Below are 14726 nucleotides of genomic sequence, written 5' to 3'. Positions count from 1 at the left end.
AAAATCTCTATTGACCATGTAATTTAAACAAAGTTTGGCAATTAACTTCACTTTTCACTTTGTTGATTATAATCTTATGTGAAGGTTCTTCTACAATGCCTGGAATGTTTTATGAAAAAACATTGGTTGTTTATTAAATAATGTATTTCCAATGTATAGTCCTTGCATTAAGATAAAGCAGTATATTTGTTGATGTTATCTTTTAAAATCATGTCATTCCAACATCCTCGATTTTTTTTTTATGGCTATTCATTGATTCTGTCTAAAAGTTGTTATCAGCTGTTCTGAGAGTATGTCTTGTTTAATTGTTAAGGCAGGTAGTTCTGTAGGAGGATCTAGTTTTACTGTGAAAACCATTTGAGATTTGTTCAGGTTTGTACACTGTAGTTTAACCATTTTAGAAAATTGTTACTATCTGATTTTCCTGATTGATTTGGATTTATCTACCTGATCAGCCTGAATGATTCTTTTTATGTGCTGCTCACCATGTCTTTGACCATGAGGTGTCCAGAAGCAAAGGCAATAGAATTAGGCGGAGTTGAGACAGGAAGCATGAATGCATATGAGCAGCCAATTGTTGCTGGAATCATGAAGTACAGGGGGTTCACCTTCACGCGGATGGCCTGTTAACAAACGACAAAACCAGCAATATGAATATTACTTTCCCTACCTCACCCACTTCTGATTTTGAACTTTAGAAAATTAGTTCTTCAAGAGTTCTTTAGTAAATGCAATGGCTATATAGAACCATGAAAACTCAAAGAACCATTTGAACACTTGAATGCTTCTTCATGTAATAAAATGTTCTTCTTTATGATGGAGAACCTGTTGTATATGTTGTTGTCTGTGTACATCTGTACTAGGGCTGCCATTATCAGTTATACTACCAATTACCAATTACATTGGAAATGTGAAATCACACGCAATGTGCGGAAGAACATAATGTCAGTTGTGTTTGTCAGTTGAGAATCTGATTCCGAGCATGTATATTCAAGCAAGATGGCGCCCTGAGAGGCAGCCAATAGTGCTTTAACATCTCACGTTTTTGTTTGTTTTACCTGTTGAACTTGGACATGGCTTCACAGTTCGACTTACTTTCAACCAGAATTCCTATACACCACAAAATCATTTGTGGACTTCGCTTTTATACATGCAGAGATTTTTCAAAGTAGCTCATCGGGGGATCATCAGCCATCCTCCCACAAAGAGACATGGTGGTGCAGAGCTTGTGGTAGACATGGTGGTGAGCTCATGTGGCTTTCGACTAGCCCTCTTGAGTATACTTCTCTCCAATATGCGCTCATTTAGCACCAAAATATATGATACTGCTGGTAAGAACAACAAAGGCCTTTTCTACAACTTTGCTTCCTGCTTCAATGAGAAATGGTTAAATGAAAGCACTGCTGTACTGGACTGCCACCCCACTCCGATCCAAAGGTGGAGTTATATGTCATTACATATTTAACTCTAACTTGTCGAATGTATGTCCCACCACTGGGCCAAGCCAACTACAGCCGGCTGAAGTTATTACTGAGGTTGACAGGGACACTCAGGCTCTCTTATCATTGTTATGAAAGAGCTCAATCACACCAACTTGAGTGTTGAACTACCAAAATATAAACTATTGATCAGCTGCCCCACCAGAGAAGACAAAACATTTGACCTACAAACAGCTACAGCACCATCAAGAACGCATACCATGCAACCTGTCGTGCCCCATTTGGAAACCCTTATTATTCTCTCATCTATCTCATCCCTTCATAGAGGTAAAAGCTTAAAACAATAAAGCCTGAGGTGAAGGCAGTGAGAATGTGATCTCCTGATGCCATAGACCTCATGTGTCAAACATGAGGCCCGCAGGCCTGACATAAAAAGGCCCACAAAAGTGTTTTAATGTTCTATTAATGTTAGCCCATTTCACGATAGTGTGTACTACAGTCCCTAGCATCCCATCAAAGACTATCTATGACCCAAACACCCTTGGGTCAAACATGCTTTCATCAAATATTTTCTACAAGGCTCTATCAGCCTCCACAGCATGACTCAATTGTGTCTCATCAACTGCAGTAACCTTCACTGCTGAGACTTCTTCCTTGCTAACCAAGTCAGCTGAAAATTGCGCAGACCCCCACCGCAAGTTGTATTACATGCACTCTGTCCCAGACTTTATTCCAATTTTGACCAGTAGCAGAAGAAAAACATCATCATCACGGGTAGTAAATCATTCTAATTTAACCTTAGTAAAACACTTGACCCATAGAAAAGTTAGACACGAATGTTAAAATGGCACTTTCAAATGTAAGATCACTCACAAACAAGAGTTTTGTAATTATTGATTTCATTTTTGAAAAGAAATTACATTTACATTTCTAGTGGAAACCTGGCTGAAGAACGATGGCTCTCACCGCAACTCTCATTGAGACTTGTCCACCCAGCTATAAGTTCTTTCAGTCAGTAAGACAGGACACAAGAGAGGGTGGTGTAGCTGCTATCTTGTCCAATCAGTTCAGTTGTACTCAAACTGATTTAGGGGAATTTTCATCTTTTGAATATCTAGCCATTGTGCTTAAGCCTGAGTCAGACATGATTATTTTAACAGACCACTTTACAGACCACTTAAGCAGTCCTCACTGTTTCTTTCTGAATTCTCTAAAGTTATGTTCATTATTCTCACTAGTTATGACCGGGTAATCCTAATTGGAGACATGAACATTCATATTAACAATAGCTGCGTGCTGCATTTGACACAACTGACCACAGCGTTCTAATCGACTAGAAAACTGGACTGGTCTTTCTGAGTGTGCCTTTGGTTTCAAACCTACCTAACAGAGAGACAATTTTATGTTAGCCCTGACACATCTTGTGTGCTGCATAAGAAAGCTGTCTTGGTCCCCTTCTTTTCTCATTATATATGCTACCACTGGCTAATATCATCATAGACCACAATATTAATCTTCATAGTTACACTGATGACACTCAGGTATAAAGTAACTCATCAGGAGATCACCAGCCATCCTTATACAAAGAGACATGGTGGTGCAGAGCTTGTGGTAGACATGGCGGTGAGCTCATGTGGCTTTCGACTGGCGCTCTCCAGTATACTTCTCTCCAATATGTGCTTATTTAGCAACAAAATCGATGAAATGAAACCACTGGTAAGAACAAAAAAGGCCTTTTCTACAACATTTGCTTCCTGCTTCAGTAAGAAATGGTACAATGAAACTACTGCTGACACTGCAATAGAGCTACCTGGCTGTTCACTGTACTGGACTGCCACCCCACTCTGTCAGAAATCCAAAAGTGGAGGAATATGTCATTACATATTTAACTCTAACTCGTTGAATTTATGTCCCACCACTGGGCCAAGCCAACTACTGCCGGCTGATCACATTACTGAGGTTGACAGGGACACTCAGACTCTCTTATCATTGTTATGAAAGAGTTCAATCACACCAACTTGAGTGTTGAACTACCAAAATATAAACTATTGATCAGCTGCCCCACCAGAGAAGACAAAACATTTGACCTACAAACAGCTACAGCACCATCAAGAACGCATACCATGCAACCTGTTGTGCCCCATTTGGAAACCCTGATCATTTTCTCATCTATCTCATCCCTTCATAGAGGTAAACGCTTAAAACAATAAAGCCTGAGGTGAAGGCAGTGAGAATGTGATCTCCTGATGCCATAGACCTCATGTGTCAAACATGAGGCCCGCAGGCCTGACATAAAAAAGGCCCACAAAAGTGTTTTAATTTTCTATTAATGTTAGCCCATTTCACAATAGTGTGTACTACAGTCCCTAGCATCCCATCAAAGACTATCTATGACCCAAACACCCTTGGGTCAAACATGCTTTCATCAAATATTTTCTACAAGGCTCTATCAGCCTCCACAGCATGACTCAATTGCGTCTCATCAACTGCAGTAACCTTCACTGCTGAGACTTCTTCCTTGCTAACCAAGTCAGCTGAAAATTACACAGACCCCCACCGCAAGTTGTATTACATGCAATCTGTCCCAGACTTTATTCCAATTTTGATCAGTAGCAGAAGAAAAACATCATCATCACGGGTAGTAAATCATTCTAATTTAAACTTAGTAAAACACTTGACCCATAGAAAACTTAGACACGAATGTTAAAATACACAGTTGACCACAGCGTTCTAATCAATCGGCTAGAAAACTGGACTGGTCTTTCTGAGTGTGCCCTTGGTTTCAAACCTACATAACAGAGAGACAGTTTTACTTTAGCCTTGACATATCTTGTGTGTTTCACAAGGAAGCTGTCTCAGTCCCCTTCTTTTCTCAACATATATGCTATCATTGGGTAATATCATCAGAGACCACAATATTAATCTTCATAGCTACGCTGATGACACTCAGTTATACATATCCGTCAAGCTGAATGACATACAGGCCCTAGGCTCCCTGACTACCTGTCTGTCTGCAATTAATCAACGGATGAGTAAAAACGTTCTAAAATTAAATGAAGATAAGACAGAAATACTCTTAATTGGCCCAAAAGCCAAAAGAGACACACTCTCCACTAGGCTAGGAGATCTGAAACATTACAGTAAAGGGCAAGTAAAGAGTTTAGGTGTCATTTCAGACTCTGATTTAAATCTTTTATCTCATATTACCTCGGTGACCAAAACAGCCTTCTTCCACCTAAGAAATATTGCCAAAGTACGTCTGTTTTTAAATCAACAGGATGCTGAGAAGCTCACGAATGCTTTTATTTCAAGTAGACTGGACTACTGTAATGCTCCGTTTACTGGTATTCCAAAAAAGTCAATTGAGAAACTACTGCTAATTCAGAACTCCGCTGCCAGACTTTTAACAAAAACTAGGAAGAGAGTGCACATTACTCATGTTCTAGGTACACTGCACTGGATCCCTGTATCTTTTAGAATTAAAGTCCTTCTGCTTGTATGCAAAGCTCTTAACGGTTTAGCATCTTCTTATATCACTGAGTCTCGGTCGTTTTTGTCCCTGCTCGAGCTCTAGGGGCCTCCGTACCAAGTCTGTTAGACATTCTGATAGTTCCCCAAAATAAATTTGGGAAAGCAACCGTTGTCTACTATGCACCCAAACTGTGTACAAAAAAAAAGTTTTTAAATGTCAACTTAAACATTCCTTTGTAATCAAGCTTTCAGTTGACAAAATGCTTTTTTATTCTTAATTCTTTTTTATTCTTATTTATTTATTTTATCTATTCTTTTTGTTTAAACCATTGTTGTATATTTATTTTAATTATTTGTATTTTAAAAATGGATTCCTTGTTTAAATGGCTTTGTTCTTTTATTTACATGACCCTCACTGTTTTGTGCATTCTGTGCCCCTTTTCTATTATTACTATTATTTGTTGGATTTTTTAGTAATTGTTGTTTTATTCTTGATTACCTTTTTATTTACCTTTCTCTGTTGTTATTTATCATTCTGTGTCTTTAATCATCTTTCTCTGTTGCTTTTACTGTAAAGCACTTTGAGCTGCATTTAATGTATAAGGAGCTTTATAAATAAAAACTATTATTATTATTATTATTATTTATTATTTTTTTTTAATATTATTACATGAGCTTCTGTGAGGAGACTCGCATCCCATCAAAGACTATCTACAGGTACAACAATAACAAACACGGGCTCTCCAATGATCTCAGGAAACTGCGCACAGCAGTTTTCTCTACATTTCTTTTATTGGATTTCCTTTTATGTTGACACCTGCACCAAAGAAATTCCTTGTACATCCGTCGAGTAAAGATTCAGATTCTTGCTGTTGTAAGAGAATTCAAAGAGAACTCAGTCAAAACTTGTTGAATGACATATCTTCTGAGGACGATCTACTATTGTCATCATATGCATCAGTATGTTTATTTTGTGTCTGAGACCTAAACATTGAGCTGGACCTCCCTTTTGAGCTTGTGCATTTGACTTTAATATGTAAAGAAGTACAACATGGTCTGAAAAACTTCCCCCAAATCAGACGTATTGACTCTGACTTTTTAATTGCTATTTTAGGCTTTACAGGATGACTTGCAGCAGTGCATGCACATCATATTTTATCATGTTTTTACTCCTGACTCAGCAATGCTACTTCTTTGTACTAAAATAATGTACACACTGCAGCTTTAACTATGTGGAAACATGTGTGTCCATCAGGCTCTGTTTCTTACTGTAAGAGAATACGCATTATCATCAACTATCTAATCTAGACCACCTTAGCAACACAGTCACACAACAATGTAGCAACACAGCGGCATAGTCACTGGAGTTCAGTAAGAGTAAATTGTCATATTGATGGAGTAAATTAATTGAGTAATCTTTACAGCCATAATCTCTAAGCTCACTCACCAGTTCAGCGATGACCGGGAGGAAGATGATGATGGTGGCGGTGTTACTGGCAAACTCAGTAAAGCAAGCGATGAAGGCCGTGATCAGAATCACAGCTACAGCAGGAGGAACTTGAGCTAGCGGCTGTAAATGCCCTCCGATCCAGGCAGCCAGGCCTGACTCCTGACACAGAACAAACAAACCAAACTGAGCTGAGTGGAATGAAGCCTACCATCGGTTTGATTTTGTGCTAGAAGTGTGTTTCTCTGAAACAAATATATTTTTATTAAATATTTTATGAAGCATTCAAAAGAACTGCATTTAAGGATGTCACTGGTTAAAGTGTCCGAATACTTTTGGGAGGCACTGTATATCTGCTTATATGAAAGGAAATTATTTAACCACATAGATTTTTTTAACTTCTTTGATGCATTTTTTTTACTGAAACTAGTAAAATTATCTGCAGTAAGATTCAGTAAGAGATGTTCTAAAAAAAGAAAACAGAAAACTATATTGCATAAATTCTTGCATTATATTGCATGACTGCAATATAATGCAAACGCATGGTACAGGAGGTATTTTACAACTGGCTTGCTCTGACTGAGATCTGATCGCAATGCGAGCCACACCTTCCTTAGGGTGAGACATAGCGGCTGATTCAGTCACATTCCATTCACAGCGTATGCTGTGTGCATTTACACCTCACATTAACATACATTTTCCATTTTCAAATAATACATACAGATCGCATTTTAAAGAAGACTGTAAACAGGGCAGAGAACAAGTAAAGCAAGCAGGTGCACCTCGCAGCCTTTAGCCATGGCGAAGCCTCCACCCAGCAGAAGGATAATGTTCCACGGAACACACTCTTGAACTCTTTTCCATGACAGCAGGGGCACATACGGAGTGTTAGAGGCTGTGGAGAAGAGTGGAGGGGGAAAGATTCAAAATTAGGCTACAAAATCAGCTGCTCAATTATATTAGCTTGTTTTACATCAATTTAGAAAAGAGAAAAGGTTTTCTGGGTGCTCTGGGAGGTCAAATAAAAATTTAGAGATTTCTATTTTAAGAGTCCAATAACCCACAGCATTTAACAAAAAACCCACAAACAGCAACAACAACAAAAAAAAAATCACAAAGCTTCAGGATAAAAATTAGTATTGCAATTTGCAGTATCTCAATATTTAGCAAATAAACATTTTAATCCCAAAACCATAAGTGAATGAACTAACCGTGGTCGCGTGGTCAGCTTTTAAAAGGTTATGCAAAGGTTGTGTTACCCAAATATCTAAAGCTAACTCAAAAATAGTTTTAAAGAAAAAAATAATGGAGAAAAGTAGGAAGTCTGGAGAGCACTTTATGCACTCTAATGTGAGAGTGGGACACATTTTTCTGAGATTACTGTAATCTGTAAGAACAGTGGCACTACAGTGTGAGCTTTCAGCAGGACGTGCTAAGCTAAATCATTAACATTCCACATCTTATTTACTGTGCCCCACAACACTGCCCTCCAATAGCACGTTTAAAGAACGTCCACAACATAACCTACTTTAGCCTCTTGGTTAGGCTTTGATTTCATTGTGGAAAATTACCGAGTTATCGCTGCAGTTGGGCCAAACCAGAGCTGGTGAAAGTAGCGGCCTTGTTAATGTTTGGTGTTCATTCATGAACTATAAAGGGATCAAGTATAGGTCTAGACAGAGGCATGCTCTGTACAAACTACTGGCATATACCAATAAGGGTGAGTGGGACACAAGCTAATGCATTTTGTTTGTTTTTTTTGCTAAATAATCTAAATAAATTAAATAAATAAAAATGTAAAACTTTCTACAAGATTTTGGAGTGTGTCTGTGGGGTTTTTTGTCCATTCATCCAGAAGACATTTGTGAGGTTAGACACTGATGTTGGACAAGAGGGCCTGGCTCACAATCTCCATTCTAGTTCACCCTAGGCATTTGATGGGGTTGACGTCAGGGCTCTGTGTGGCCAGTCAAGTTTTTCCACACCAAATCCACCCAACCATGTCTTTATGGACCTTGTTTTGTGCAGAAAAGCGCCTTCCCCAAACTGTTCCCTCAAAGTTGGAAACAAACAATTGTCCAAAATGTCTTGTTATGCTGAAGCATTAAGATTTCCCTTCACTGGAACTAAGGGGCCTAGGCCATCCCCTGAAAAACAACCCCATAGCATTATCCCTCCTCCACCAAATGTTACAGTTGGCACAATGCAGTCAGGCAGGAAACGTTCTCATGGCGTCCTCTATGAAACCTGTAGCCCATTTCTGATGAATATGTGTCTAAAAATGAAACTGTATTAAAACTAACCCCACTATGTGGAGGCTGTAATTTAGCCTGACTAGCTCTCATTGTGTTCACATGCTTCAAAACAGTGATTCAAATAATAGAGTTTTGAATTCTGTGAAAACTCAGTAATCGAAAAACACTTGAGATTGAAAAAAGTTGCTTTTATAGTACAAAAACTTCAGGGTTCAATTTTGAGAAATATTTGTCAGGTGGCTGTCAAAATTGGCAGTTGGCATTGTAATGAGAATATGAGAACATGGCTAAATGCACAGTCTCTTATAAAGGTTGTTCTTTGCTGTGCTTGCTGTAATTGTTCTACGGTCAGAAGATTATCTGGTCTCAGATCAGCAGATATGCAAATGTGTAAGCTTAGTGTGAACCTGTTCTCTGACCTCGGGGATTGAACCACCAGCGCAGTGAGGGACGCTGGGACGGAAAGAAGAAGAGGATGGAGATGATGATGACTCCGGTGACGGCATCCGACACGTACCTACCATGATAAGAAAGAAAAATAATATGTTATTTTACTCTTATTTTCTTCATTTTAAAATCTGTCTATCAGCACATTGTTCAGTAAGTGCGTACTGTCCTGTTTCAGGTCCAGCTTGATTATCCAATAACCTCAGATTCTTTTGGAGTGATTTGTTTCTGTACAAAGTCCCCAAGTCCATTTGGGTTGATGCTATCCGTCATTACTGTTGGAGGTAACAGATTTAGCAACCTATATTAGAAGCAATATTACTTATAATGGACCAAGATTAGTTGGAAATTGGTAACAAACAGTCTCTGCCTTTGTCCAGAACTTCTTTTTTTCCAAGTAAGCTCATTATTGTGCATGCTGTGTTGCAGTGTTATTGCAGCTGAGGGGTCTGCCAGGCCAGAGCAGAGAGTTCAAGTTTTTTCTCTGTCTGTCTTTCTCTCCCTGTTTCTCTTGCTCCCATACCACTTGTTTTGTTCTCTTCTGTCAATTAAAAATGTGTCTGCTTCGTTCAATCATGTTGTGTTCAATTAAAAAAAATATTTGCTTCAACAGAACTGTTTTCATACTTACTCCATGTGGTTGGGGAGGGGTTCTAAGTGTTTTTGTGGCAAGTAAGAGAATACTGATAATTTGCTGAACCTAACAGATTGGGCAGCAATGGACATCAATTTGCCAAAAAACTAAGCATGTACTTTATTGAATGTTATTATAATCAATTACAGTTCATTACAACATTCTAAAAATGATGCACTGCAACATTCAGATCAATGCATCATAATGCATCAATGCATTTTAAATCCATTCATTAAAATATCACATCAGTCTTCTTTATATAGTGACATGACATCAAGTACTAGTATCTCATCCTTGCTCATCCTACAGCTACCATCACTGTTTTTTGGCTCTACTAAGGCTGTGAAACTTTCTCTCTATCCTTCTCTCTCTCTCTCTCTCTCTCTCTCTGATGTGAGTGTTGTTTCAGGGTAAATCAGGCAGAGGAAGCACGGACGGACACCCTGCAGTCAGAGAAAGGTCAGTTTATCAGAGACTCTGAGACAAAGGAGCCTCGCCTGGATCCCTGCACCTCCCTGTCTCTGTGCATTAGAGTGATGAGGAGAAGAAGGGATGGGGAGACATCGGCTGATGGCTCTCTGACACACACTCTGATCCATTCTTGGATCCTCACTCTCTGACATACAAGTTTCTGTGTGACCATTTGTGTGATGTCACGTCAAGTTTAGGCCTCTATAAACTATTTAACTTATTTTTAAAGTTTGATTATAGCAAATTCCCAAAATAAAAAGTGACTATATGCCGTTTTGTGATAACTACACTGAGCTGACAGTTTTTCAGAAACACTTACACGCATTGACCATTTTATCAGAAACACCTACCATTTAAAGTCCACTTTGTAGAATAGAAATTACTAACTGTAGCCCATCTATTTCCGCACAATTTATCAGCTCTCTTTTATCTCACCCATCAATAGAATTTGACCAGGGAACCAGTTAATATTTGGGTGTTGGACTGCAGTTAGTAGCATGGTATTATTTGTAGCGCTGGTATACGTGTATTAGGCATAGCGATGTGGCTGGGATTTTAACACATTGTACGCTTACTGAACACTTCATTAGGCACACCTTGTTGGTCAAAGACTAGTCAGTGGTGGTCCTATGATGGTCCTTTTCCGTGGACGGATGGGGTAGAGGGTGGCTGATAAATTGTGCAGCAGCAAATGGGCTACAGTCAGTGATAGTAAACTTTTAAAGTGCACTGTATACGGTAGGTGTTTTTATGAAATGGCCGGTAAGTGTAGGTACAAGTTGGGGTACCTTACTGGCAGTTCTTATCGTCATGCTAAAATTTAATGAGCACAGCTGGCTCTACTACTTTTTTCTGGCTGATGCTAATCTAATATGACTACACCTTCTGCTTTGGCCACAAACTAGCTAAACTGAATTGAGGAGGCACTCATATACAGATCCACTCACAGCCCGTTTCAAGCATGAGAGAGAGAAAAGCAAAAGAGAAATAAAATATCCTCTGTGGATGGAGCCCCAGCTGCTAAAAGACAAACAGTTTGAGAACCCAGTGAGAAGGAAATAGATGCAAAAGTACTTTGCAAAATGATCTATACATGAAAATAAAATTGAATATCTAAAAGGGTGAATATCTATGCTGCATTTCACAGGATTATTAACAAGAATTAAAAGTTTGTCCCATATTTCAAAGAACATGAGTAGAAGTTTTAAGGTAAAAAATATTTTCACTGTCAAACTACTGTAAAATTAAAATGTCAAACCCGTTTGTTTTGTTTTTAAAGTTAAATGCATTTAAAACATACATATAGAGTATTTTAACTTACAGATATAGAATATAAATTCAAATTAACAAAATATGTAGAACATTATATATATATATATATATATAAAACAAATTAACGCTTTCATTTGACAGACATCTGCGTTCATTTTAATAGCTGTTACTGTTGTTATTGTTATGCTGTGTGTCCACTAGTTGAACTAGTGAAGTAAATTTTACAGATTTTTACCATCATTGAGAAAATATGCTTTTACTGCAAATTAACAGATTTGTCTGGCACCCGTCCTGTCTCATTTTTTTTACCATTTTACAGTGTAGATAACAGCAGTGATCATTGTGGCTCAGTTCCTTCTAAAAATGCGGTCACTGAGGAAACATCATTAGAGTAGTAATAAATAAATACACAAATAAGTAAATAAAGTAGCTAATACTAGCCCAAAGTGAAAGTCTGTGTAAATTATTTAGGCAGATTATTTACAGTATTATAAGTAATATTATAAGTAAAGTATTAGTAGTACAGTAATTTCATAAGTATTATTACTTATTATTATTGTTAAGAGACAGAAAGAGAAACTTGCATTTAATAACAAAATCCCTGAATGATTGTTCTCCCTTTCCTTTGCTCTTTTCCTGGCCTTCAGTGCTATTTTGCCATTGTCAAAGCAATTGCGCCTCCTTCTTCTTGCCATTAAAAAAGATTAGTAAATCTCTTCAGGTTGCCAATTTGTGTGCAGTAAAATCCATGATTTGCTGTGCTTCGACAGACTCACGTCCTTAAAATGCAATTTATGAAGTCAGACATGCTGAAACCTGCAACTCAACAGTGACCTCATACATATGTGTATGCATAATACAAATAGTTTTGGAATAGCTGTAAATGTCATGGTCATGTAAATTTCAAGTTCTTAAGCTTGTTTCACTTGACATACACTCTCCAACCATTTTTTGTGGTACTGCTTTACTTCTAGTTTGATAAAACTTATGAACCTGTGTGAAGGACAACTTTCTTCGTTTTTTAAAGTTATGACACGTAATTTTATGGAATTGAGTTTTTTTTATTTTCTTAAACTATTTTCTTTTTTTAGATGCCAGTGATATAGATTTGAAAAAGATTGCGATGTCATTCCTGAAACGAATTAGATGTTTGTTTTTACAGCACTTTGTAATTCAAAATACTATACAAGTGTATTGGGGTGTTCATGTCGTCTACATGCTTTAAAAATTGTGCAGCAGCGTAACATGATGACTTGATCTGTGTGTAGTTCATGATAGCTGCCTGTAAGCTAACGTAAAAAAAAATCTGACAACAATAATTTAAAACAACAACATCTCTGACAGGTTGAATTTGCTGTAAGGACTATGGGTAGTGGTTTTCTTTACAAGGAAAGGCAGAACTTGAAACCAGATTCAATGAGATTGTATACCAACATTTCACAATCTAGTAGCTTGTGGTAAATTTACTTGGACAGTTAAGGTTTCATATTTAAATTACTTATGGAGTTTATGAATGGGATTTTGGCTGCTGGAACCAGACTGTTCAGCTCTATTACTATTAACTGCCATGTCCTCCCAGTTCTATACCACTTCATCTGACCTTTTTGCGCACATGCGATGGAACATAAATGGTTGCGGTTTTCTCAGGAAAACAGGACCCTAGTGATAAAGGTTACATCTCAACATATCTCAATTTTACTCAAAGCAAGGATATTGGAATAAGAAATTGCTCAAAGGGAAGAGAATGTGTACATATTAAATGGCAACTGTTTATTTTTCTTCATGCATCTCTAAAAGATTGCCTCAAGCATCAAAAGTAGGGAAGTCGTCGGTCTAGAAGCCTGGTTTAAATAAGAAGAAAACATTTTTTTTAACGTAATAGTGTTTTGTGACATTTAAAGATTTATTAACTACTGCAGGTGTGAAAGTTCACAGTGTAACATTTGGCACTTTAAAAACAAGTGTGGGAATGGACAAATGTGATGAACAGGCTTGAAAAATAAATCTCCATTTTCAGCTTTAAAGTCTTACCCTTTGTTGAAGAATATGGACCACCCTGTGACAAATTTAGGGTCTCTGGTGAACAGGAGGATGGCAAACAGAATGAAGAAGAATGAGATGGATCCCTCTGCAAAACTATAGAGGAGAGCAGGAGAAAATAATGGGGGTTGGAAAATGGAGACTATGTAAACTATGTCAACATAATCATACAAATCTAGTAAACATGTTTTAATGTATATTCAAACTTAAGTGACAGACAATGTGGAAATGAAATGACTTTTTTTTTTCAAAATATTGAATACTAAGACTGTTGAGGAAATGGATACACATAAACAATCTCAGACCAAGGCTTAACTTCCAAAGCCGACATACACTCATTGGCCATTTTATTAGATACACCCATCTTGTTTCTACACTCATGGTCTATTTTATCAGGCCCACTTACATCTTGCATATTGTAATTATTGTTATTGTTGCCTCCCTCTGTACCCCATTCACCAGTCGCCAGGACTCCCACAGGACCACAACAGAGCAGGTACTATTTGGATAGTGGATCATTCTCAGCACTGCAGTGACACTGATGTGGTGGTGGCACACAGTCTGGTGTTGCTGGTGTTTTTCAACAACACAGTCTCACTGCTGGGCTGAGAACCAAAAACATCCAGCCAGCAGCATCCTGTGGCCAGAAACTGAACACTGATGAAGAACTAATGGATGACCAATACAAACCATCAGCAACACATGAGCTACCATCTCTAAGGTGGACCAACAATGTATATGTGTCTAATAGAGGGTCGTAAGTGTACTAAGTGTTTAAAAACTCCAGTAACACTGCCGTGTCTGATCCACTAGTACCAGCAACACACCACCGCCATGTCAGTGTAACTGCAAATGATCCACCACCCAAATAACACTCTGTGGTCATCCTGTGAGGGTCTTGATCATTGATGAATGGGGTAAAGGGGCTAACAAATTATGCAGAGAAAGACATGAACTACAATCCATAATTGAAAAATTACAAATGCATTCCTAAGGTAAAATAGTATTAAAGAAGTACTTTATTTAGCAACACATTTCTACAATTCGAGGACTATGTCTGTGTTTTGTGCTTCTCTATCTATACTGAGGCTGCACAATATTTCAGCTGTTAATTGTTATCGCAACATTATATTATATTTTAACACTTTACAGAAAGGGAGTGCCCATAAGGCTACACGACACCTACACTTGCCAAACATTTTATTAGGAACACTTTACTGATACTGGGTAAAACCTCCCTTTGCTCTCAA

At 37.9% G+C, this 14726-nt stretch overlaps 1 protein-coding gene across 2 annotated transcripts in view; it reads right to left on the bottom strand.

Moving 5' to 3' along the window:
- Window positions 1-14726, bottom strand: part of slc13a3 (solute carrier family 13 member 3) — a 34468-nt gene that overhangs the window by 4505 nt on the left and 15237 nt on the right. For both annotated transcript variants that reach the window (XM_036578757.1, XM_036578759.1), the window contains exons 8-12: window positions 13468-13572; window positions 9032-9129; window positions 7140-7252; window positions 6358-6519; window positions 486-623 (exon numbers count right to left, since the gene is read on the bottom strand). In XM_036578757.1, the coding sequence (XP_036434650.1) occupies window positions 486-623; window positions 6358-6519; window positions 7140-7252; window positions 9032-9129; window positions 13468-13572 (616 nt within the window). The remainder of the gene's footprint in view (window positions 1-485; window positions 624-6357; window positions 6520-7139; window positions 7253-9031; window positions 9130-13467; window positions 13573-14726) is intronic.

Source organism: Colossoma macropomum, unplaced genomic scaffold (genome assembly GCF_904425465.1).
Source record: "Colossoma macropomum unplaced genomic scaffold, Colossoma_macropomum, whole genome shotgun sequence".
Lineage (NCBI taxonomy): Eukaryota > Metazoa > Chordata > Actinopteri > Characiformes > Serrasalmidae > Colossoma > Colossoma macropomum.
This window is presented reverse-complemented; position numbering and strand designations above follow the sequence as displayed.